Source organism: Fukomys damarensis, unplaced genomic scaffold, assembly GCF_012274545.1.
Source record: "Fukomys damarensis isolate Sample0158 unplaced genomic scaffold, DMR_v1.0_HiC HiC_scaffold_37, whole genome shotgun sequence".
Lineage (NCBI taxonomy): Eukaryota > Metazoa > Chordata > Mammalia > Rodentia > Bathyergidae > Fukomys > Fukomys damarensis.
This window is the reverse complement of record NW_022900949.1, coordinates 15,904,332-15,931,730: the sequence shown is the minus strand read 5'-3', so window position 1 is coordinate 15,931,730 and position 27,399 is coordinate 15,904,332. Positions and strand designations below refer to the sequence as shown.

The following is a 27,399-nucleotide window of genomic DNA, read 5'->3' as shown; positions in this document are numbered from 1 at the left end:
CGCGAGCTCCCAGCCTGCGCAACAACAGACCCAGGAAGCAAGGTAGCTGCGCGGGCACCCTTGAAACACCCACACGATGCCCCCCCCGTTCTCAAAGCTCCTGATCGGGCCAGTCCTTAGACCAACTCTACAGAGGCATAGGTTCCCATGAAGGGTAGTTTTCTGAGCTCCCAATTTTGAACATCTTTAAAGAAAGGGCAGGGGAAACCTGTAATAGAACTGAGTGGAGTTCTACCCTGAGGGTAAGGAAACTAAAGTTAGGCCTTGTAGATTGTGTTCAGTCTCAGTCGTGAGGAACAGCCATTGGCTTACTAAGACCAGGGGAGTGGGTTCCACATATGGCTGTGCATGTGGTATAATATGAGATCAGAGATAGCCTGAAAGAGGAACTTCAAATTATTTTTCTTTCTCTCTCTCTTTTCTCTTTTTTCCTCATTCCACGCTAAAATTTCTTTCTTTTTTCCTGCTCTCTCTCTCCAACTCAGTCTCTTGCTCCACCATATTGTCCCTCATCTCCCTTTTTATTCCAGCTCCTGAACAACTCAGACTTTTTCTTTTATTATTTTTTGTTTGTAGGAGGGGTTTCTCTTTATGTTCTTTTCTCCAGTCATTTTACCTCACTCATGGCTCTGTACCTTCAAGGGAAGGCAAGCGCCTGTTACTGTTAAGGGGATATATTCCTGTCCTTATTCCTGCACTCTCTCTATCCCCCCTGAACTTAATAGCTTTGTAAAGATAGTAAGGTAATTCTACAACCTCTGGATTCACTTCAAACCTGCTCTAATTCTTTCACTTATCTAATCCTCTTGTTCTAAGTCGAACCCCCCATCCTAAATGGTAAAGATGCCATATTGAAAAGAATATTCACTGCAAACATACTATGAGCTGCTTCTTGAAATTAATCTAATTCACATGAGTTAAAGGTGATACATTAATGACTACCATAAGTGGTCAGTTGGCAAGCTGTGCCTGATCCTATTGGGCTGCTGAATGTATCAATTGGGACAAAGAGTGGTGATTGATTTAAAGAGTTGTTTTCTCTGATATTATGAAAACGAGAATGTCTATGAGTCATAAGATACTCAAAAGCTAAAACGCAACTATATTAGGAAGATTTAAGTAATACCCAGAAATTAAAGAAGGACAACCCAACAATAAAAATAAAAATGAGAAAACACTTAAGCAAGACACAAAAACAAATATCCAGTTCACCAATAGCAAATAGTAGGACAAATGAGGATGAAAAGTCTGATAGTGAACCAACAGGACTCCCTGGACCCATAGCACAGGAGGTAACAAAATTGATCAATCAGGCTCTAGAAAAATTCAAATCAGAAATAATTTCCCAGCTAGCCAGAGAGATGATGAGCAAAATAGAAGTCATGATTCGAGACTCTAGAGCAGAAACTGAGAAAAAAATAGATGAGCTCAAGACTGTGATAGAAGCCATGAAGACTCAGCATAAGAAAGACATGGAAACAATGAATGCCCAACAGAGGAAAGAAATGGAATCCATAAAACAGATTCAAACAGATATCCAGGAGATTAAAAACTCTATTGAAAGTGTACGAAACAGAATAAAAGATTGCGAAGATAGAATTTCAGATATAGAAGATAGGATAGCAGTCAGTGACCGTGAAAAAAGAGGTCTATTAAAAACAGTAAGGGATCATGAGAAATCAATCCAACAACTCCTAGACGATACAAAGAAAAATAACATAAGACTGATAGGAATTCATGAAAAAACAGGAGAAAACACAAATGATATAAAAAAGCTCTTCACAGAATTAATGACAGAAAACTTCCCAAACAGAAGGGAAGAATTAGACATACAGATAAGTGAGGCATATAGAACCCCAACTAGCCACGATCAAAAAAAATCTACACCTAGACATATAATAATCAAGATTCCAGAAATCCAACAGAAAAACAAAATACTACAAGCAGTAAGAGAAAAGAAACAAATCACATGCAAAGGGAAGCCCATTAGAATCACAGCAGACTTTTCAACACAAACCCTTAGGTCAAGGAGAGCCTGGAGTGAGGTATTCCAAGTCCTAAAAGAAAAGAATCTCCAACCTAGACTTTTGTATCCTGCAAAACTCTCTTTCAAAATAGATGGGGAAATAAAATACTTCCACGACAAAGAGCACCTGAGAAATTTCATGAACACCAAACCAGCACTGCAAGGAATTCTAAACAATATCCTAGAAAAGGACAACGAAATTCACAATAACATGAGGCCCAACAGACCAAATCAAATAGGCAAGGCAAGAAACTAAAAGGAGATGGGAGAAAAAGTAAAAAGAGTCAACAAATGGACAAAAACATGACAAGAATAAGTCAAAATATATCAGTTGTAACCATCAATGTTAATGGCCTCAATTCACCAATCAAGAGAAACAGATTGGCAGAATGGATTAAGAAGCAAAATCCAACAATATGTTGTATACAAGAAACACACCTAGTGCAAAAGGAAGTCCATAGACTGAAAGTGAAAGGATGGAAAACAATTCTCCATGCGTCAGGAGTCCAGAAAAAAGCAGGGGTAGCAATCTTATTCTCAGATAAAGTAAATTTCAAACCAAAACTCATTAAGAGAGACAAAGAAGGACACTACATCCTTGTAAAGGGAACAATTCAAGAGGAAGAGCTGACAATCATAAACATATATGCACCAAATATAAATGCCCCCAACTATATAAAACAAATATTAAGTAACATGAAAAACCAAATAAGCACTAATACAATTGTAGTGGGGGATTTAAATACCCCACTATCACAAATTGACAGATCTACTAGGCAGAAAATCAACAATGAAATAATAGAACTGAACCAAGCTTTGGAACACATGGACTTAATAGATGTTTATAGAGTATTCCACCCCCAAAAACCAGAATATACATTCTTTTCGGCTGCACATGGATCATTCTCCAAAATAGACCACATACTGGCTCACAAAACAGGTCTAAATAAATGCAAAAAAATTGAAGTCATCCCCTGTTTATTATCAGATCATAGTGCAATCAAACTAGACATCAATAGCACAAGAAACTATAGAAACTTCACAAGCACATGGAAACTGAACAACACTCTCCTAAACAATCAATGGATTACAGAGGAAATTAAAGAAGAAATTAGACAGTTTTTACAAATAAATGAGAATGCCAATACAACATACAGGAATCTTTGGGACACAATGAAAGCAGTTCTACGTGGAAAATTCATAACATTGAATGCCCACACTAGGAAAACAGAGCGGGCTCAAATAAACAACTTAACGATGAAACTTAGACTCCTAGAAAAACAAGAGCAAGAAAAACCCAAAGCTCGAACAAGAGAGGAAATTATAAAGATCCGAGCAGAAATCAATGCAATTGAAATTAAGAAAACGATACAAAAAATAAATGAAACAAAGAGCTGGTTTTTTGAAAGAATAAATAAAATTGACAAACCCTTAGCTAATCTTATCAAAAAAAGGAAAGAAAAGGCTCAGATCCATGCAATTAGGAATGAAAAAGGCGAAGTCACAACAGATCCGAAAGAAATCCAGAGGATCATGAACACCTACTTTGAGAACCTGTACTCTAATAAAATGGAAAACACAGAAGAAATGGACAGATTTCTAGATACTTATGAATTACCAAAGTTGAACGAAGAAGATAAAAACATTTTAAACACCCCAATCACAATCAGTGAAATTGAAAATGTAATTAAAAACTTACCAACAAAGAAAAGCCCAGGCCCTGATGGATTCACTGCTGAATTTTACAAGACATTTAGAGAAGAACTACTACCATTACTCTTCAAACTTTTCAATGAAATTGAAAGAGAAGCTATACTTCCAAATTCATTCCTGGAAGCAAGTATCACTCTGATTCCCAAACCAGAGAAAGATACAACCAAAAAGGAGAACTACAGACCAATCTCCTTAATGAATATAGATGCAAAAATCCTTAATAAGATACTAGCAAACAGAATACAGAGGATTATTAAGAAGATCATCCATCATGACCAAGTCGGATTTATTCCAGAGATGCAAGGGTGGTTCAACATACGAAAGTCAGTGAATGTAATACATTATATTAACAAAGTCAAGGACAAAAACCATATGATCCTCTCAATAGATGCAGAAAAAGCATTTGATAAAATTCAACACCCATTCATGATAAAAACCCTGCAAAAAATTGGAATAGATGGTCTATACCTCAATTTAATAAAGGCTATTTATGAAAAACCATCAGCCAACATCATATTGAATGGCCAAAAACTGAAAACCTTCATGTTAAAATCAGGAACAAGACAAGGATGCCCACTATCGCCACTTCTCTTCAATATAGTTCTGGAAACATTAGCCACAGCAATTAGACAAGAGAAAGAAATTAAAGCAATAAAGATAGGAAAGGAAGAAGTTAAACTATCATTATTTGCTGATGATATGATACTCTACATTGAAGATCCAAAAAACTCCACCAAAAAACTTCTAGACTTAATTGACAGATTCAGTAAAGTATCTGGATACAAGGTGAATACCCAAAAATCAATAGCCTTTCTATACACAAATAACAGACAGACAGAAAGAGAAATAAGGGAAAAAATTCCTTTTACAATAGCATCCAAAAAAATGAAGTATCTAGGAATCAATCTAACAAAAGAAACAAAAGATCTCTACACTGAAAACTACAGCACTCTGAAAAAAGAAATCGAAGAGGATATAAAAAAATGGAAAGATATCCCCTGCTCCTGGGTAGGAAGAATCAACATAGTGAAAATGGCCATACTACCGAAACTGCTATATACATTCAATGCAATGCCAATTGAAATTCCAACACTATATTTCACAGAACTAGAAAAAAGAATCCAAAAATTCATTTGGAACCACAAGAGACCTAGAATAGCAAAAGCCATTATAGGCAACAGTCACATGGCACCAGGTGTAACAATTCCCAATTTGAAACTATACTACAAAGCCACTGTGATAAAATCAGCATGGTACTGGCAAAGAAATAGGCCTGAGGATCAATGGAACAGACTGGAAGACACAAAAACAAATGCAGATGTACTCAGCTACCTCATCTTCGACAAAGGAGCTCACCATCCTCAGTGGAGGAAAGATAGCCTCTTTAATAAATGGTGTTGGAAAAACTGGATATCAACCTGTCACAGATTAAAATTAGACCCTTATCTTTCGCCATGCACTAAATTAAAATCCAAATGGATTAAAGATCTAAATATTAAAACAGAAACATTAAACTTGCTGGAAAGTAAGTTAGGCAGAACTCTGGAAGACATTGGTATAGGAAAAGACTTTATGAACAAATCCTCAGTAGCACGGGAACTAGCAGAAAGAATCAACAACTGGGATCTCATCTTACTAAAAAGCTTCTGTACTTCAAAAGAAACCATTAGCAGAACTAAGAGACAATCTACAATGTGGGAAAAAATTTTTACCAGCTGTACCTCAGACAAAGGACTATTATCAAGGATATATAAAGAACTCAAAACAATCAGTCCCCCCAAATATAAAGACCCGATCCAAAAATGGGCATCCGAAATGAACAGACATTTCTCATACAAAGAAGTGAAAGCAGCAAGAAAATATATGAAAAAATGTTCCACATCACTGGTCATTCGAGAGATGCAGATGAAAACAACACTGAGATTCCACCTCACCCCACAAAGAATGGCTGCTATCAAGAAATCACACAATAACAAATGTTGGCGGGGTTGTGGGGAGAAAGGAACCCTCCTCCATTGTTGGTGGGAGTGCAGACTAGTGCAACCACTATGGAAATCAATATGGAGATACCTCAAAGAGCTTGGACTGGAGGTTCCATTTGACCCAGCCATCCCTCTGTTGGGTATCTTTCCAAGAGAACTAAAAGAATCATATCACAGAGAAGTATGTGCACCCATGTTTATAGCGGCACAGTTTGTAATAGCTAAATCTTGGAAACAACCTATTTGCCCATCCGTTGGAAACTGGATAAAGAAGTTGTGGTTTTTCTATAAAATGGAATATTACTCAGCCATAAAGAGCGAGAGAATAGATTCATTCATAGGAAAATGGATACATATTGAAGATATACTCCTAAGTGAAATAAATAAGTCCCACATGTGTAAATACCAAATAGTTTCCCTGGTGTGAATATTCTGCAACAATGCATAAGATTCTAATAAGATTACTGACATTTAGAAATAGGAGGAAAGGAGCTAAAGGTGTAGGGAAGGTGTGATACGTAGGGGAAGAACAAAAAGGGAAAAGAAAAAAATGTGAGAGAATGAAAAGATGAAAATAAAGTGTTTGTAGATGGGGAGGGGAGGAGGGGGTGAAGGGAGGGCAGAGGTAAGGGGAAAAAAATGAGAATCAAGACTTGCCATGTAAAGGTACATGATCCCAACAATGAATGTAACTGTACTGTATCCCTAAATGTACCAATAAACTCAATTAAAAAAAAAAAAAAGAAATGAGATGATTAAATAGATGGGACATGGAATATTTCCTTCTACAATTTGCAACTATTTTAAGCACTCTTTAGGACTAAGGTAGGACTTTATGTCAACTTGCTTCACAAAACTTCCAATTTTCTTGTCCTTTTAGCTTACCTTTGGTGCTTTTGATCCTGAATTCAGTGAAAATAGTCAGTTTCCTTCTGTCCATCAGATGGCTCCAAAGGATGAATCACTGGCCCTTGGCATGGTTTCCTTGATGCTTCATTTCCACTGGACCTGGGTGGGACTCATCATCACAGAAGGCCTGAATGATTTTCAGTTTCTCTCAGACATGAGAGGAGAGATGGACAGGAATGGAGTTTGTGTAGCATTTGTAAAAATGATTGAAAATGCTGTTGTATCACACCTTTGAAGTCCAAACCTGCTAGATTTCCTGAGCAGAGAGACCTCACCAGTAAATGTGGTTGTCATTTATTATGATACTGACAGTCTAAATGATATCAACTATCATGTCGGGGTACATTTAGTGACATGAAGAGTCTGGGTGACCAACTCACAATGGCATGCTGACCTGGCTGGAAGAAATTTCATCCTTGACTCATTCCATGGGAGTTTCATCTTTTCACACCACTATGAGGAGATTTCTGGTTTTAAAAAGTTTATCCAGACAGCTACCCCCTTTAATTACCCAGAAGACACTTTCCTCACTCTGTATTGGTTCCAGAATTTCTACTGCTCATTCTCTGATTCTGATTGTTCACTGAAGGACTGTACACCTAATGCTTCTCTCATATGGCTGCCTGCAAATCATTTTGACACTGCCATGAGGAAAGGGAGCTACAATGCATACAATGCTGTGCATTTGGTGGCACAAGCCCTTCAAGAGATGCTTCTTCAACAAGCTGAGATGCAACCAAGGGGAAGTGGAAATGGGGAAACTATGGGGTTCTCCCCCTGGCAGGTAATGTGCTTTTATTATAAGGAAGGCCCTAGTATCAAGATCATTTTATAGAAGTTTAAACAAGTACTCAAAACCAGTTAACAAAAACCTTTTCTGAAAAACGCAAAGGTTCTGTATTAATTTTATTTTTGAAGTAAAGTTTGACCTGGAAATTAATCAAGATCATTGCATTGGTTGAAAAAGGTGATAATATTCTTTGTATATCATGTTCTGAATCAAAAAATCAAAACTTTACCCTTGGAGTTTAGAAGAGAATGCATGAATAACTATATGTGAATATTATATAATATGAGCGTTTGTATGAACATGTTCTATGTACCTAAATGTGATAAACACTGCAATGGTTACGTTATATGAATTTCCATTTTATTCTATAAATATTTTGGATTGATAGCCTCATTTTGCATGTACATTTTGTGAAAACAATTATAAAAGTCTGACTGGAAAGTGTTACCATCCATGTAAACAACATATTTACATAGGTTTGTCCAAATGTCTTTTCTGGAAGTTAACATTTTAGAAACACAGTGATATTTAATTTCTTCCACTTCATTTGTTCGCTGTGTTTTATAGTTCCACAATGAAACAAGGAATAAAGAAACTTAGAGACTGTGTCACATTCAGGTTTTGCTTTAACACTGGGACCCAATTCAACATAGGATTATTAATCCTTTTCAGCTCCACCCCTTTCTGAAAAGCCTCCAGTTGAACAATCCCACCAGAGAACAAAGAAATTTAGACAAGAAAAATAAAGTAGGTGCCAATTATGATATTCTCAACTTGTGGAACTTTCCAGAAGGCCTTAGAAAATGGGTGAAAGTTGGAGAGTTTTCCTCTCATGCCCCACTTGCTCAACAGTTGTCTTTGTCTGAGAAGATGATAGAATGGGCCACAGGAATTACTAAGGTAATTTGGATCTTCACATAACTCATCTTATTAGATATAAATAAATGAGGGGCTGGGGATTTAGCTCAGCGGTTCTGAGGCCTGCCTTGCAAGTGCAAGGACCCAAGTTTGATCCCCGGTAACAAAACAAAACAAAACAAAGATATAAATAAATGAAATTTTCTGTATTTGTGCCCTACCCTTGGTCATAAGTAGCCCCAAGTGGAAATTTAACAGTTCACCCTCCAATCCTAAGCATTTTATTATTTCTTTAATTTCTGGTGAATAGGAACAAAGCACATTTACCTAACCATATTTTAGTCAATATTCACGTTTTTATCATTCAATAAATATGAGATTCAAGCAAGTTTTGTGATTTATGCACTTATACAAATTAAGTTTTTCACTATGGTTGTGAAGGGTTAAGTAAAATTCAGAGAAGTTGACAACACACGTCTGATTGATCCCAGACTCCACAGTCCATATGCAGTGAGAGCTGCCATCCCGGATTTCGGAAATCCCCTCAGGAGGGAAAGGCTGCCTGTTGTTTTGATTGCACCCTTTGCCCAGAGAATGAGATCACCAATGACACAGGTAAGAGTAAAACTTTTCAACCAATTGTCACACTTTTTGTTGCCTCACTTACCTCCAGGTAAAGAACATAATTTTGAACAGAAGAGCAAAGGCAAATTCTTTCTTCCTTCATTTAGCAATGTACCTCTGTACTGTTACCCTTTCAAAAGACACAGTTGCTGGCCCCTGAGCTATATCTGAGATTCTTTTGCTCTCCTGGGGATGTGCTGTAGTCTGCCACTGGGCCACATCCTCACCTCTTTTAAATTTATTATCTTTAGCAAAAGTCTCAGTAAGTTTCCCAGGCTCACCTAAAAATTGTTGAGCCACCTACCACAGCTTCTGGAATTGGGAAATATAGGCATTCACCACCACACCTGATGCTTTTTATGTATTTTTCTGGACCCACTGAAAGCATTGTATTGCCAGCCCATTGTGGTACTGCATACCTAATTATCCCAGAACTCTGAGAGTTTGGGGCAGAAAGATTGAAAGTTTGAGCTCTATCTGGTACAACTTAGTTACTAATGAGACAATTTTACCAAATCAAATAAAAAAATCACAAAGTGTTGAAATGTAATTCAGTGTGAGGGCCCTGGGTTTTGTTCTCAGTTCCACAAAAACAAAGAAAAAAGAAGATACTCTACTATCAAAGGAAAAGTAGAAGTATACAGACATGCCACATATAGGATCCTAATAAACACTATATGCCATCATGTGAACTAAGAGAAATAACATCAACTTATGAAAAAGAGGGTAGGGAAATGGGAGAAGGAAAGAGGAGGGACATGGAGGTCAACGGGATTACAAAAAAGAAATAAGCTTGGCATGTAATTGCTCTCAATGATGATTGTAGATTGTGTAAACTGCAAACATACACTAATAAAGATATTTTAAAAGAATAAATAATGAAAAGACCCCTGTTAACTTTACTAAACCAATTCAGAAATTGGCAGGAGAGATAGGAGAAGTGAGCATAATAAGAGAAATTAATACCACTCTGTCTTTTACTGTCACAATTTTTAAAATTCTATCATTGTGAATACTGAATTATCAGTTGCACAATTGATATGAATTATGGTTACTGCCACTGCGCTGCAAGATTTATATCTATATTGAATGTAGGATGATGCAATAAATGACCAAACCTATCTTTTTTTTTGTGTGTGTGTGTGTGTGTGTGTGTGTGTGTGTGTGTGTGTCGGGGATCAAAATCAGGTCTTTGGGCTTGAGAGGCAAGCGGCGGCACCACTGAGCTAAATCCCTGGCTCAAATATACATTTTTAATCTCTTCTTTATAAACATTGTTTCACAGAACCTTTAGCCTCTGTATTAAATCACATGGGTGTAGGCTATGTTCAGCTCTTTATGTTATTACCAGAAATGGAGAACATTAAATATCTCCATTTTGTATAATAGGAGAAGTACATAAAATGAAGGTGAATATTATAAAAGAATGGAGAATATGCAGATGGGTTTTGGGCTATGGTGTAGAAATGGTACAGAAAACCCATATCTAATATTTCTGAACAACAAAATTGTCACTTTGGAAATAGTTGAATTTTTGATAACAAATCTTGACATGATAAAATCATCACCTCGGTACCACACATTTTAAATTTGTAAACTGCTACATATTCTAATTTCACAAAATTTAGCATAATTTTGAATTAGTTTTGAAATATTATGAGGTTGATTGTATAGTGCACCATGCAATATACTCAGATTGCATGAATGGTGGTTTCAGGTACATACTCCATGTACACCAGGAGAAAAATATACCTCACATTCAGTGCTTCTGGTTTAAGAAATGCACTCTTTATATATATATATATATGTAACATGTAATACTAAAAAATAAATTGATTTTAATTGAGCATATTATTTAAGAAAATGTTGGGGTGCTGGTAAAACTATCAGCGACAAATATTTACCAAATATATACTTATATACTGCTATGTATATTTAAATAAAGAGATGATCAAGCCTTACATTTGCAGATTTTTTATCAGAAACCAGTCAAAAAGCACTAATTTAACAAAACTAAAACAGGAGACAAAAAACATTATGATAGGAATTTTTTTTAAAACACATAAACAAAAAAACAAATTCAGAAAGGTAAACGGATTCCAATAAAAATATCCCTTATAATTTTAGTAAATTTAATCAGGAAGAAAGAAAACGTGTAGAATAATAAAATATAATTACTGAGAACTTGTTTATTTTTAAGAGAAATTAATGCCAATCTGTCTTTTATAGTCACAATTTTAAAAATTTTATAATTATGCATACTTTTGAATTAACAATTGCATATTGGTGTGAATTATGCTTAGTGCCACCAAGCTGCAAGATTTATGATTATATAGAGTGTAGGATGCAATAAAAAATCAAGTCTATATTTCTAATCTGTACATTATAAACTTTGTTTCACAGATCTCTTAGCTTCTGTGTTAAATCACATGGGGGTAGGATATGTTCAGATTGTGATATTATCAACAGAAATGGAGAACAGTGAATATCTCCAATTTGAATAATTGTTGACATTCATAAAATGAAGTTCAATGTCATTAAAGAATAGAAAACATGTGGATGGTTTTTGGGCTGTGGTGTAAAAATGAAACAGAAAACCCATCCTGCATATTTTTGATCAAAAAAATTCTCATTTTGGAAACAGTAGATTTTTTTATAATAAATCTTGGCAAGATAAAATCACCCTGTACTACATATTTGAAATTTTTGAACTGTTACATATTTTTATTTCGCAAAGTTTAGCATAATTTTGAAATATAACCACATTGATTATACAGTGTGCCATGCAATATACTCAGATTGGGTGTATTGTGTTTTCATATTCCATGTACACAAGGAGAACAATACACTTCACATTAGATTCTTCTGGTTTAAAAAATGCAGTCTTCAATATTTAAAGCACATACCATATGAAATTGATACAACATAAAATTACAGTTATTTTATAAAATAATATAAATATAACATGTAATATTAAAACATAAATTGTTTTTAATTAAGAATATCACCACTACTCAGCCATAAAGAGAATTTAGAGCATTCATAGGAAAATGGATGCAAATTGAGGATATACTTAAGTAAAATAAATGTTATACATATGTCAATACCAAATAGCTTCTCTGGTGTGAAAAACTATCATCATAAATAAGATCCTAATGGTATAATTGTCAATGTGAAGTAGAAGAAAGGGGCTAAATAAAGATGTAGGGGAAGTTGGGAGGGTAGGGGAAAGGAAATAAGGGAAAAGAAAAACTATAAGAAAATCAAAAAATTGAAATAAAGTTTTTATAAATAGGGAAGGGAGGAGGGGGTGAAGGGAGGGCAGGAATAAGGTACAAGATCCCAATGATGAATGTAACTGTATTGTATACCTAAAATGTAACAATAACTTCAATGAGGAAAAAAAAGCATATTACCTCAAAAAATGTTGGGTTGATGGTAAAATTATCATTAGAAACAAATATTTAACAAATATAGACTTTTATGCTATTATGTATATTTAAAGAAAAAAAGGATGAAGTTATATATTGGAGATTTTTTTATTAGAAACTAGCCAAAACACACTAATTCCACAAAACTAATATAGGAGACAAAAAACATTATGACAGGAAATTTTAAGAAAGTTTATAGATACAAAATATTTAGAAAAATAAACAGCTTCTATAAAAATCCCTTATAATCTTACTAAATTTGATCAGGAAGAAAGAAAAAATTAGAAGAATAATAAAATATAATTATTGAAAATTTGTTTATTTCAATCTATGAAAATGTCCTTGAAATTCAGAAATTCACAAGAAAAATAATCTTAAGGAAAAATTGAATAATTTCCACAGTACCATATCTGTTGGAAATATTAGCTTATGAATTAATATTTCCTAAAAATTTTGTACTATTTGTAGCCTCACTCGTGAAATTTATAAGCATTTGAGAACACACTAAAAATGAGCATATTAAGAATGACAAAAATATTCATTTTGTGCAATGAGATAGTTTTGCAATTCTAGTCAATTATATTATTTTGTTGTTAAATTAATTTTATTGGTACAATTAAGTATACAATATAATGACATTCATCATTGGAAATTTCTAACATAATATATCTTGGTTCTTATATTTTGCCATTCCCCTGCCCTTCTGTCAATGCCTCTACCTCTCCCTATTAAAAGATTTTGTTTCCATTTTTTTCTTTTCTCACAATAATTTAATTCCCTTCTTGCCTTGACAAAACCCCTCCCAGTTCTCCTTCCTCTTTGTATCTTTTCTTCATATTTTGTATTATCTATTACAATCTTTTGATCCTTATTTAAACTTTCATTTTCTCACAACAGAGAAACTATTCAGTATTTACATGTGTCATATTTATTTCACTTAATAGTATGGCCTCAATGTACAACCATTTACATATGAATGTCTCTAATTTTTCATTATTTATGGCTGAGTACTATTCCATTTTATATTTTAAAAAACCACACATTTTCATTGTCCAGGCTCAAGTTTATGGGCAATTGGGCTGTTTCCAAATTTTAGCTATTACAAAGTTTACAACTATAAAAATGGATGCACATATATAGTATGATTCTTTCAATTATTTTGGTAAGATATCCAGTAGGAGCATAGCTAAGTCAAATGGGACCTCAAATCCTAGTTCTTTGAGGTATATTCATACTGATTTCCACAGTGGCTGACCTCCCTTCAGCCCCTAACGCCTCCCCTATTGACAAAGACTTTGTTTCCATTTTTTTCTTTTTCTCATAATTTCCTTTTCCCTTATTTCCTTTCCCATACCCTTCCCACTTCCTCTGCACCTTTAGCCCTTTTCATCCTATTTCATTTTGTAAGTTATACAATTTTGATCTTATTTACACTTTATTTTTTTCACATCACAGAAATTATTCAGAATTTACACATGTGTGTCTTATTTATTTCACTTAAGCATATGAGCTCAATAGGCATCCATTTTCCTATGGAAGACTCTAGCTTCTCATTCTTTATGGTTGAGTAGTACTCCATTTTATATAAAAAATACATCTTCTTTATCCAGTCTACAACTGATGGGCAAATGGGCTGTTTCCAAGTTTTAACTATTACAAATTTTGATGCTATAATGGGTGTGCATATATTGCTGTGGTATTCCTTAGTTAGAATTGCTTTTGCTATTCTTGGTGACTTCTTTTTCCAAATGAAGTTTTTGGATTGTTTTTATCAAGTTCTGTGAAGTAGGCTGATGGATTTTCAATTGGGACTGCATTGAATCTATACAACTGTTGTGAAAGTATGGCCGTTTTTTGTATATTGGTTATTCCTATACAAGACCAAGGTATATCATTCAATTTCCTGATATCCTTTCTGTTCTCTCTCTTTTTTTTAAAGGCCTATAGATTTCATAGTAGAGGTCTTTGATTTCTTACCTTAGTTTGGTTTCTAAGTATTTCATATTTTGGATTCTATTGCACAGGGAGTTGTTTCTCCATTTCCTCTTTCAGTGAGTCTATTATTTGTGCAGAGAAACATGATAGATTTTTGCATCTTGAACTTGTATCTCGCTACTCTACTGAATGTGATTATTAAGTCTAGAAGACTTTAGCTAGAGTTCTGGATGCCTTCTATATAGAATATCATGTTGTGTGCAAATAATGGTAATTTAACTTTTTTGGTTCCTATCTTTATTCCTTTTCCTTTCTTTCATTTTTCTAATTACTGTGGCTAATGTTTCCAAAACTATATTGAATAGGAGTAGTGATAGTGGACCTCCTTGTCTTTTTACTGATTTTAGTGTGAAGCATTTTAGTTTTTTACCATTTAGTATGATATTGGTTGTTGATTTTTCATAGATGGCTGATATCGTGTTGAGATTTAGACCATATATTCCAATTTACTATAGAGTTTTTATCATGAATGTGTGTTGGATTTTGTCAAATGATCTTTCTGCATCTATTGAAACGGTCATATGTTTTTGTCCTTGGCTCTTTTAATATAGTATATTATATTTATTGATTTGCATATCTTCAATCATTCCTGAAACCTTTGGATGAATCCTACTTTGTAAGGTGTATGATCTTCTTGATGATCTTATGCATTCTGTTTGCGTGTATCTTACTGAGGTTTTTTCCATCTATGTTTATAGTGAGATTAGCCCATATTTATCTTTTTTTGTTTGGGTTATTCTGTTCTTTTGTGATCAAGGTTATGTTTGCTTCCAGGAATGACTTTGGAAGTATGGATTCCTTTTCAATAACATTAATGATTTTAAACAATAGTGGCAATAATACTTCTATAAATCTTTTGCAAAATTCAGAAGTGAAGCCATTAGGACAGGCTTTTATTCACTGGCAAGTTTTAATTATGTTTTCAAATTTGTTGACTAACATTGGGTTGTTTGGAATATTTAGATCTTCTCTGTTAAATTTTGGTAACTCATATGTGTTTAGGAATCTGTCCATTTCTTCTGTGTTTTCCAACTTATTGCCACACAGTCTCAAAGTAGATATTGATGATCCTCTGTATTTCTGCTGGGTCCTTTGTAATTTCACACTTTTCATTACTAACTATATTCATTGGATCTTTTCTTTCCATTTTTTTTTTATAAGATTGAGTAGGGTTTGTCAATTGTATTGATTCTTTTGAAGAACTAACTTTTGGCTTCATTGCTTTTTTGCATCATTCTATCAGTCTTCTTGCATTTATTTCTGCTCTCATCTTTATAATTTCTTCCCTTGTATGGGCCTTGGGTTTTATTTGCACTTCTCTTTCCAGAAACTTGAGGTTCATCATCATTTTTTTTATTTGAGATTGCTGTTTTTCTAGTATGAGGATTCACTGCTATAGATTTCTCTCATAAGTCTGTTTTCATTGTTTCCCATAAATTCCAGTATGTTGTACTGGCCTTATCATTTAATTGTAGAAAATATCTAATTTTTTTCTTTAATTTCTGTTGGTTACCCAGAACTGTATTGTCCAACTTCCATATGTTTATGAAATTCTTGCAGGTTCTATTTCTATTGATCTCCAATTTCATTGCACCATGGTCTGATCATTTACAGTGGATAGCTTCCATTCCTCTGCACTTACTTAAACATGTTCTATGATCTAGTATGTGGTCTATTTTGGATAATGACTGGTATGCAGCCAAAAAGAACGTGTATTCTGATTTTATGGTGTGGATCTCTGTAAACATCTGCTAAGTCCATTTGTTCATTAGTTTCATTCAGTTTTAGTATTTTGCTGTTAAATTTTAGTCTAGTTGATCAATCTATTTGTGACAGTGGGATATTGAGGTCTCTGACTACTATTGTATTAGTGCTTATTTGATTTTTCATGTGCATTGGTAGTTATTTATATAGTTGGATGTCCTAGTATTTGGTGCATATATATTTGTGATTGTCATCTCTTCCTCTTGGATTATTCCCTTTACAAGGATGTAGTGGCCTTCTTTGTCTCTCTTGATTAGTGTTGGTTTGAAATCCATTTGGTATGCAATTAGGATAGTTACTCCTGCTTTTTTAATAGGTTTCTATCACACAACGTACTATTTTCCACTTTTAAACTTTCAGTCTATGAGTTTCTTTTTTAATTATGTTTTGTTTATGCAACATATTTTTGGTGCTTGCTTCTTCACACATTCTGTGAGTCTATTTCTTTTGATTGGTGAAATGAGACCATTAATATTCATAGTTATAACCTATATGTATTGACTTATCCTTGTCATGTCTTTTTATTTTTGTTGAATGCTGCCCCATTGAATTTAAATTCTTGTGCTGCTTTATGGATTCATTCTGCTGGGGTTTTGGGGGTTGTGATCCTCGTTGTCTTTTCCTAGGATACTGTTTAAAAAAATTTGGAGTGCTGGTTTGGTATTCAAGAACTTCCTCTGGTACTCTTTGTCATGAAAGTATCTTATTTCGATGCAATGGAGACTAAGAAAATTATACACAAAATTAATTAATTGAACAGTTGGTTTCTTGAAAGAATAAATAAAATTGATAAACCCTTAGCCAATGTTATCAAAAAAAAAGAAGAGAAAAGGCTCAAATTGACATAATCAGGGATAAAAAGTGAAGTCACAGTAGAACCAGTTGAAAACCAGAAGATTATCAATACCTACTTAGACAACCTGTACTGTAATAAAATGGAGAACACGGAAGAAAAGGACATATTTCTAGATACAAGTGAATTAACAAAGTTCAGTGAAAAAGCTATTAAAACACCGAAATTATAATCATTGAAACTGAGAATGTAATTTTAAAAAATTATCAACAAAAAGCCCAGGTCTTGATGGCTTCACTGCTGAATTCTACAAGACATTTTTAGAAATATTGCCTAGCAACTACACTTTAAACTTCTCAATGAAATTGAAAGAGAAGCAATATTTCCAAATTAAGCACTGGAAGCAAGTGTTACCTAGATTGTAAAACCAGGGGAAGACCTAACCAACACAGAGAACTAAAGGCCAATCTCCCGAATGACATAGATGCAAAATTCTCAATAAGAGACTAGAAAACAGAATACAGACAGTCCTCAAGAACATCATACACCTGGACCAAGTTGGATTTATCTCAGGGATGCAAGGATGCTTCAACATATGTAAATCAATAAATGCAATACAGTATATTAATAGAGTCAAGGTCAAAAACCATATGATCATTTCAATAGATACAGAAAAAGCATTTGAGAAATTTCAACACAAATTCATGATAAAAACCCTACAGGAAATTGGAATAGATTTTCTTTATCTCAAATTGGTCAAGGGTATCTATGAAAAAACAATAGCCAATATCATACTAAATGGTCAAAAATTGAAAACCTTCATGCTAAAATCAGAAACAAGACAAGGATATCCCCTATCACCATTTCTATCCCATGTAGTTTTAGAAATATTAGCCTTAGCAATCAGAAAAGAGAACGCAATAAAATAAATAAAGATAGGAAAGATAGAAGGGAAAATGTCATTATTTGCTGATGATATGATCCTCTATATAGAAGACCCCAAAAAATCTACCAAAAGACTTCTAGACTTGATGGACAGATTCAATAAAGTAGCTATATACAAAGTAAATAATTTAAAATCAATAACCTTTTTGTACACAAATAACAGATTCACTGTGAATAAAATTAGGGAAACAATCTGTATCAAAATAGCATCCAAAATAATGAAATATTTAGGAATCAATCTAACATAGGAAACAAAACACTTCTACACTGAGAACTATAACTCTTAAAATGATATTTAAGAGGATATAAGAAAGTGGAAAGACATACCCTCTTCCTGGGTAGGAGGAACCAATGGAGTGAAATTGGCCATACTTTAAAAACTGCTTTTCAGATTAGATGTTATCTCTATTGAAATCCCAACAGTACATTTCACAGAACTAGAGAAAACAATCCAATAAAATTCATTTGGAACAAGTGACCAAGAATAGCAAGAGCAACTTTAGCCAAAGTGATTTGTTATGGGGCATCACAATTCCTAACCTGAAATTACACTACAAAGCCACTGTGATGAAAACAGGATGGTGATGGCAATGGAGCACACCTGAGCAACAGTGGAAAAGATTAGGAGACACAGAAGCAACTCCTGACATACTCAGGTTCCTCACCTTTAACAAAGGAGCCAAATACCTTCACTGGAGGGAAGATAATAAGTGGTGTTGGATAAACCGGATCTCAACTTGTCAAAGATTCAAACTAGACCTGTATGCCTCATAATGAACTATATTAAAATCAAAGTGGATTAAAGATATATGTATATTAAAACAGAAATTCTAAATTTGCTGGAAGATGAGTTATATAGAACTCTTGAAGATACCAGAATAGGAAAAGATGTTATGAACAAATACTCAGTAGCATGGGAACTAGCACAAATAATGAACAATTGCTGTTTCATCTCTTTAAACATTTTCTGCACTGTCAGAAAAATCACAATCAGAACTAAAAGACATCCCACAATATGCAAAAAAAAAATTACCAGCTGTTATTCAGACAAAAGCCAACTTTCAAGAACATATGAAGAACTTTAAAAAATTAGACCCTGAAGTACAAAGACACAATTAAAAAACGGCATCTAAAGTAAGCAGACATTTTCCAGACAAAGAAGTAAAAGTAGCAAATGAACAAATGAAAATATGTTCAACATCAGTGGTCATTCAAGAGATGCAGATGAAAACACCACTGAGATTTTGTTTCACCCCAGAAAGAATGGCTGTTATCAAGAAATCAACCAATAACAAATGCTGGGAGGGTTGTGGGGAGATAGGAATCCTTCTTCATTGTTGGTGGGAGTGCAGACTGGTGCAGCCACTGTGGAAATCAATATGGAGATACCTCAAACAACTACAATCAGAAATCCACTTTGACTCAGATAATCCTCTCCTGGGTATCTTCCCAAAAGAATTTAAAGAATCGTAACGACTAAATATGTGTGCTTCCATGTTCATAGCTGTACACTTTGTAATAGCTAAAATTTGGAAACAACTCAATTGCCCATTAACTGGACACTGGATAAAGATGTGTTTTGGGCCAGGGATTTAGCTCAGCGGTTAGGTGGCCTGCCTTGCAAGTGCAAGGAACCGAGTTCAATCCCCGGCACTCAAAAAAAAAAAAAAATGTGTTTTTTAAAAAAATAAGGTACAGTATATCTCAGCCACAAAGAATGAGAAATTATAGATATTAATAAATAATTGGATGCACATTGAGGCCTTATTCTTGAAATCAAACGGTTTCTCTGATGTGAAAAACTGAAAGTGTAAATAAGGATCAAATAGTATGATTCATATTGTGGAATAGGAATAAAAGGTCTAAGAGAGTAATCTGAGGGGTGAGGAAAGTTAAAAAGGGAAAAGAAAAAATATGTAAAAAGGAAAAACATGGAGACAATGTCCATGTAAACAGGGTGGAGCAGGCAAAGGGAGGTCTTGGAATGAGCAAAAATAACAACCAAGATAAATCTTGTAAATGTACAAGATCCCATTTGTAAATGAAACTGTATTGCATACCTAAAATGTACCAATAAATTTAATACGGAAAAAAGAAAGTATCTTATTTCTCTACCAATTTTGAAAGATATTTTTTCAGGGTACATCAATCTAAACTGGAGGTTGATTTTTTTAGAGCTTGAGATAAGCTTTTCTTGTCTAGAGAGTTTGTGTTGGGAAGTCTTCTGTTATTCTGATAGGCTTTCCTTTTTATTTGACTTATTTCTATGCTCTATCTACTTGGAGAATATTATTCCTCTGTTGGGTTTCTAAAATCTTAACTATTATATGCCTAGGAGTAAATTACTTTTTGATCAAGTCTAGTTGAAGTCCTGTATGACTCACTTATCTGTATATCAAGTTCTTTTCTCCCGCTTAGGAAGTTTTCTGACATTATTTCTTGAACAGTTTTTTTAAAATCTCATTTTCATTCTCTTTTATTTCTTCTTTGACTACTGTCAGTCTTATGTTATTCTTCTTTGCATCATATAGCACCTGGTGGACTGATTTCTCATGGTTGCTTACTACTTCTAAGAAAGTTTTTTTTTTTCTGGTTACTAATTGCAAACTTGATTTCTATATCTGATATCCTATCTTCCTGTTGGCTCATTCTACTGTGGAAACATTTAAAGGATATTTTACTCTGGATATCTCCTTGCTTCTGTTTTATGGATTCCATTTTTTTCCTCAAGTGGGATTCCACCATGTTCCTCAGGTCCTGTATTTTATCATCTGTTTTGCTTTAGGTTTATTAATCATTTCTTGTACTCTGGACACAATCTCTGATCTTATCTGAGAAATTACTTCTGATTTCATTTTTTCTAGATCCTTTTTCATTGCCAGTTCAGAGAGTCCACGTGGTTGATTGTTCCATCTCACTGCCCTTTGTAATTGTCTTAGGAGATCTGGAAGTCTGATTTTGAGACTTACCTACACCCTTTCTCATTTCAATAGATGTGACCATCTGTGACTTTATTGCAGATACTTTTTGCAGGGCCAGTAATCTTCAATTCTGAGTAAGTCACTGAGCAGCATTTTCTCTTCTGTTCACCACTGCTCTAATTCATGGGTGGATCCCTGATCTGCCCTGCCCTGTTGTCTCAGCAGGTTTCTGGTTGGTGCCTGTGCACACTTAGGATGGTATCCTGATTGTGCCTCTAGGTGGGTCCAGCCCCCTTGCTTGTCTGTTTTCTGGGAATGTCTTCTGTTGTTGGCTATGCACCCAAGTCAGTCATGTCTGAATGGGGTTTGCATACACTTACCAATGATTTATGGGTGGGCATCTGCCTGTTGCTTGTCCTCCTGCATACTACTTTTCCAGGTGGGCTTTTGGCTAGGGTCTCTGGGCCCAAGCTGCTTGTTTCTTGGTGGAGCCCTGGCTGGGACCTGCCTGCACCTTCTCAGCTCTGATCCAAGCAGGTTTTTCCCTATGATCTCTGCACTTACAAATTAGATCTGGGAAGTCCCCTGGCTGTTTCTTGTTCACCTTTGCAGGTCTTTTCAGGGAGGGCCTCTGGCTCAGTTCCATGCACACCTGTACAGCTATAGTCCATGTATTCTTCTTTCTGGCATCTGTCTCAATTAAAATATTTGGGGGAAAATTAAATTATGTAATTCTCAGAAAATATTTATTATAACTAGTATTATGCTTCAATATTAGTGGTATGTAAGTATAAAATCCGAACGAATTAATAAATTTATTTTGCAATGACAAAATGGATGATTCATATTTAAAAAGCGTTTTTTTTTCTTCTTATTGAGTTTATTGGTACAATCTAGCTATACAATACAGTTACATTCATCATTGGGATTCTGTACCTTTACATAATAGTTCTTGATTCTCATTTTTTCCCCTTGTCCCTGCCCTCCCTTCACCCCCTCCTCCCCTCCCCATTTACAAACATATTATTTCCATTTTTTCAGTTTCTCATATTTTTTTCCTCTCCCTTATTACCTTTCCCCCACCCTTCCCACTTTCCCTACACCTTTAGCCCTTTTCTTCCTATTTCACATTATCAATTATCTCATTAGGATCCTGTGTACTATTATAGTTTTTCACAACAAAGAAACTATTCGGTATTTCAGTTAAAGAAATCTCTGTATGAACATTAAAAATAGGGAATCCTAAAATAAAACTAAAAAGGAAAGTAAAAGAGAAAAGGCAATGATGTAACATTAAAATAATCCTTAATTCTGGAGATGAAAATGGTCCCTGAACATATTTAAATTGCTTCTTGCTCTTATAGTCTTATCTTATTCTTTTTTTCATTATTTAGAGAATACTTTATTAGTTTCTGTAATCAAACCCACGTAGATATGACCTTACATATTTAGTACGATGTGTTACCCCTGTACACATGGAAAAAAAAAAAATAAAAATAAATCAACATTTCTAGACCAATATGGCTGTCCATTTCTGTACAATGCCAACTCAACACAGTAAATTGGGATGACTTTTTCCAAAGTTGGCAGCTTCATTAAAGTTTCCCAAAATTCAATTTATATATACATATATTTATATTTATATAAAAAGACTAATAATAGCAGTATGTAATGCATCGATAGCAGCAACAGCTTTTCCAGGTTCTGCAGTCATCTGAACAAAATTATAGACATTCAGCGCATTTCATTAAAAAATCAAAACCAAACAAAAAGAAACAAAGAAAAGAATAATATCCAGAAAAAAACAAAGTTCTGCTGCTGTTGTGGTACCTGGCACGATTTTTTTTTTTAATTGGTATCTTAATCATCATCTGGAAAGAGAAGATTCTAGAGTAATATCATTAAATGTAGCTCTGATAAAGTATGGTCCCTACTATGTATTATAAAGCAGATACAAGATATTTTACATTCATAGAGGTATGATACAGTATCGTCCTACAACAATAATACTACAATCAGTTTTGGTTTGAAATTTACTTTGTCTGTCAATAAGATTGCTGCCCCTGTTTTTTTCTGGGCTCCTGTCACATGGAGAATTGTTTTCTATATTTTCACTTTCAGTCTCTGGACTTCTTTTTGCACTAGGTGTGTTTCTTGTATACAACATATTGTTGGATTTTGCTTCTTATTCCATTTTGCCAGTCTATTTCTCTTGATTGGTGAGTTGAGGCCATTGACAGTGCTGGTTATAACTGATATGCACTGACTTATTATTGACATGTTATTGGCCTTTTGTTGACTCTTTCTACTTTTTCACCTTCTCCTTTTAATTTCTTGCCTTGCCTATTTGATTTGCTCTGTTGGGCCTCATGGTATTGCTGCCTTCATTGTCTTTTTCTAGGATCTTGTTTAAAATTCCTTGTCATGCTGGTCTGGGATTCATGTAGTTTCTCAGGTGTTCTTTGTTGTGTAAGTGTCTTATTTCCCCATCCATTTTGAAAGAGAGTTTTTCAGGATACATCAGTCTAGGTTGGAGGTTGTTCTCTTTTAGTACTTGAAATATCTCATTCCAAGCTCTCCTTGCCCCAAGGGTTTGTGTTGAAAAGTCTGCTGTAATTCTGATGGGCTTTCCTTTATATGTGATTTGTTTCTTTTCTCTTACTGCTTGTAGCACTTTGTTCTTCTTTTGGGTTTCTGGGATCTTGATTATTATATGTCTAGGTGTAGATTTTTTTTTATTGTAGCTAGTTGGGGTCCTATATTCCTCAGTTATCAGAATGGAATCCATGAAGTAGCAGGAGAAAATACAAATGACTTTAAAAAGCTGTTTGCAGAATTAATGACAGAAAACTTCCCAAACAGAGGGGAAGAATTTAAAAAGCTTTTGTACCTAACTCACTAAATATTCAAAAGTAAAATTTTAAAAATTATATTTTACTCATCTTAAAGTGTTAAATACTAATGTTAAATTCTTTAAGTGTTTGGCTATTCAGTTATTAGAAATGAGGGGGAATTACAACAATTAAACTGAAATAAATTGTGAATAAAGAATGCTCATGGCTAGAAGATTCAATGATAGAAGAATATCAGTATTTTCTACATTATGTAGCAATCTATGCAGTTTTAGTAAATATTCAATTATGTCTTTTAGTGAAACAACTATTGATAGGATGGTTGTATGCTTCATGATGTGAAGTACTATGGCAATAAATGGTTCACAGAATTTGTCAGATTATGGTGGTTTGTCAATAATTTCTTGCTGATTGAATAAAAACTCAGACAACACATACAGATATTTATTTTACATACAGAAGGCACTTTAGTTTATGAAAAGAGAAATGCTAATATGGATTTGCCAGATTTATAAGGACAATGAAATGTCATCCATGGCATCATAAATAAAATGGCCAGTACCAATAAGTAACTATTCCTAAATAAAATTGTATATATTTATAAGAAAAGAGATAATTTTGCCTCAACTATCCATGAGCATTTAGTGGGAAGGTGGGAATAGGAAGGAAAAACTGAAATTGCAGTGATAATTTGAATTTCTCACTAAATTTGGAGTCTTGTGTGATGTGTCCAGATTCTCAGTATGCCAACATTCAGAGACATGACTGCCTCAAAAAGTCTGCGTAAAGATAAAAAGAGAAAACTAAACAAAAATAGACTAAGACTAGAAAAATGTTCATTCTAGTAAAAAAACTTTAGATAATCATGAAAAAGTTTCATAAAGCAGAAAGAGAAACAAAAAATTTCTTTAAATGGCATACATAAAAGTGGTGTATTTTAAAGATATAGAGAAAATATTTTACAAAAATATAACATAAATGAGTACACATTAAGTTATTTGAAAATGTAATATTACAAATTTAAAAACCATTAACATAACTTTCCTAAGAGAAAATAAAATCTCACATAATATCATGTCTATTATCAAAATTGAGCTCCCAATTATTTTTTCCACAATTATTGATATGTAAATGTTTTCATCATTGAACATAGAAGCATTCAATGGCATATCATATCAATTTGCTCTAGAAAGTTTGAAAAATGAAACTTTGGAAAACAGTTTGTTTTATGAAATAAGATACACCTTACCCACCACACTTTACATTTCAAGTTTTAGAAAAACACCTTTATATGTTTTTCATCTTTTACTAAATTCACTTTGCTATTCCTAATTAAAAGATAATTTTAGGGAGACTATATTTTGTATGCCATACTTATGTATATGATAAAACTTCTGCTAATAGCACATGGAATAGATAATGATCTCAAAAACAAGAAAACATCTGAAAATTAAAAATCTTTTCATGATTTATAAAGAAAAGGTAAGGGGAAAGAATGAGAATCAAGACTTGCCATGTAGAGGTACATGATCCCAACAATGAATGTAACTGTACTGTATCCCTAAAATGTACCAATAAACTCAATAAAATTAAAACAAAAAAAAAGAAAAAAATGGCAAACCAACAATTGCTAAAATAGAAGTAGGATTAAAGTCTCTTAGTACATGCATTTCATGTAAACTATGGTAAATGAATTATATATTTCCATTTAATGCTGAAACAAAAAAAAATTCTACAAGCATATTCCACATTGTTACTTCAACCAGGAAATATGCTGGAAGTTTTGACTAAAGAAAATCAGGTTTTTAATTATTCAAGGAGAAGGGAAAATACTGTCATGGAAATAGTAAACATGTACTATGAGGAAAAATTTGTTTTGTTCTCTTCACTATGAAGAAGATGGGTGGTACTATGTGCAAAACAGAGTCTATGCAATGTTTTACTTTGTGCTCAGAACAACAAAGGAGAACATTTCACACCAACTTTTCCAGTGAATTTCTGTGTGGGGGCAGAGATATAAATAATGACAAAGATAAACTTGGAATGATAACAGTTTGCATTTCACTAGATATGGAGCAGTGTGTGAAATGTCCAGATCATCAGTATGCCAACACTCAGCAAAATCACTGCATTGAAAAGCCTGTGACATTTCTGACTTATGAAGATCCCATGGGGAAGGCTCTGGTTGGCACTGCACTGAGTCTCACTGATCTCACAGTGGCTGTTCTTGGGCTCTTTGTGAAGCACCAAGACACTCCCATTGTCAAGGCCAACAACAGAAATCTCAGTTACATCCTGCTCACCTCTCTCATCTTCTGCTTTCTCTGCTCTTTACTCTTCATTCATTGGTCGTCCCAGCACAGTCACCTGCATCCTCAGACAGACCACATTTGGAGTTGTATTCACTGTGGCCATTTCCTCTGTATTGGCTAAAACCATCACAGTGATTCTGGCCTTTAAGGTCACTGCTCCAGGCAGAAGAATGAGGCAGTTGTTGGTATCAGGGGCACCTAACTACATCATTCCCACCTGCTGTCTGATCCAACTCATTATCTCTGCAGTCTGGATGGGAACAAATCCACCTTACATTGACACAGATGCACACTCTGAACATGGTCACATCATCATTGTGCAATAAGGGTTCAATCATTGCCTTCTACTGTGTCCTGGGATACCTGGGCTCCCTGGTCCTGGTGAGCTTCACTCTAGCTTTCCTGGCCAGAAACCTGCCTGACATATTCAATGAAGCCAAGTTTCTGACTTTCAGCATGCTGGTATTCTGCATTGTGTGGGTCACCTTTCTCCCTGTGCACCACAGCACCAATGGGAAGGTCATGGTGGCCATGGAGGTCTTCTCCATCTTGGCTTCCAGTGCAGGGATGCTAGGGTGCATCTTTGCCCCCAAGTGTTATATTATTTTACTAAGCACAGATAGACATTCTTTGCCTAAATTCAATGATAAAATATATACTAGAAGTAAAAAACCTTATTAAATTTAATGATGTAATTTTTTCTGAAATACATAGAGGAGCTTGAGTAATCTACACCCTTTATTTAGAGAAATGTTAAATAGAAACATGGATTTCATGAACCAATTTTCCTTATTTTTCTAGTAGTATAGCATTCAGTAAAATATGTAGCCATCATCACTATAATGTAAAATTTTTCTGGATATATTTGTTCTTCCAGTACAATCTAATTGTATTTCCAGTATGTTTGCTTAGACTCCCCTTTTAATTTTTAAACTATTTATTTTTGCAATATTTGTGATTAATTTCAAGCACCCTCACACTGAGACACATCCCTAGACCTTTGCAAGTTCCTTCTTTGAGGAAAATTCTTATGAAGTGCCTAAATAGCTGATGGTGGCCTTGAACTTGTATCCTCCAATTCAAGCGCATGCAGTGAAGAGTAAATCCACTTATACTAGGATTAATATAGTAGTCAAATGCTATGAAAGGTATAGACATAGGAAAGGTTCATAGGCAGGGTTTCTAATTAGTGGATGTTGAGTAAATCTAAAGAACAATAATATGTAGTCTTGGTAAAATATGGTAAAATGAATTAGGCATGGTTGTGGACTTCTATAATTTAAGGTATTTCTGAGTCTAAGAGAATCATTTGAATTCATAAATTGGAGATGCTCCTGAGAAGCATAGGGAGAACCCATTTGTATTAAAAAAAACACACACACACAAATGTGTTCATATATGTTATATATATATGTCACATGTTATGCATCGTATATATTGTGTCACATATATTGTGTTGTTAAGTCACATATATGTGTGTATGT

At 34.2% G+C, this 27,399-nt stretch overlaps 1 protein-coding gene across 1 annotated transcript in view; it reads left to right on the top strand.

Annotated features, from left to right (window-relative positions):
* The window catches only part of LOC104876331 (vomeronasal type-2 receptor 116-like), a 30,271-nt gene extending 3,675 nt beyond the window's left edge, over positions 1–26,596 (top strand). Inside the window, 6 exon segments of the mRNA XM_033759657.1 lie at positions 6,602–7,414; positions 8,093–8,320; positions 8,770–8,893; positions 25,672–25,940; positions 25,942–26,231; positions 26,233–26,596. Of these exon segments, the coding sequence (XP_033615548.1) occupies positions 6,602–7,414; positions 8,093–8,320; positions 8,770–8,893; positions 25,672–25,940; positions 25,942–26,231; positions 26,233–26,596 (2,088 nt within the window).
* Positions 26,597–27,399: the final 803 nt, after the last annotated feature.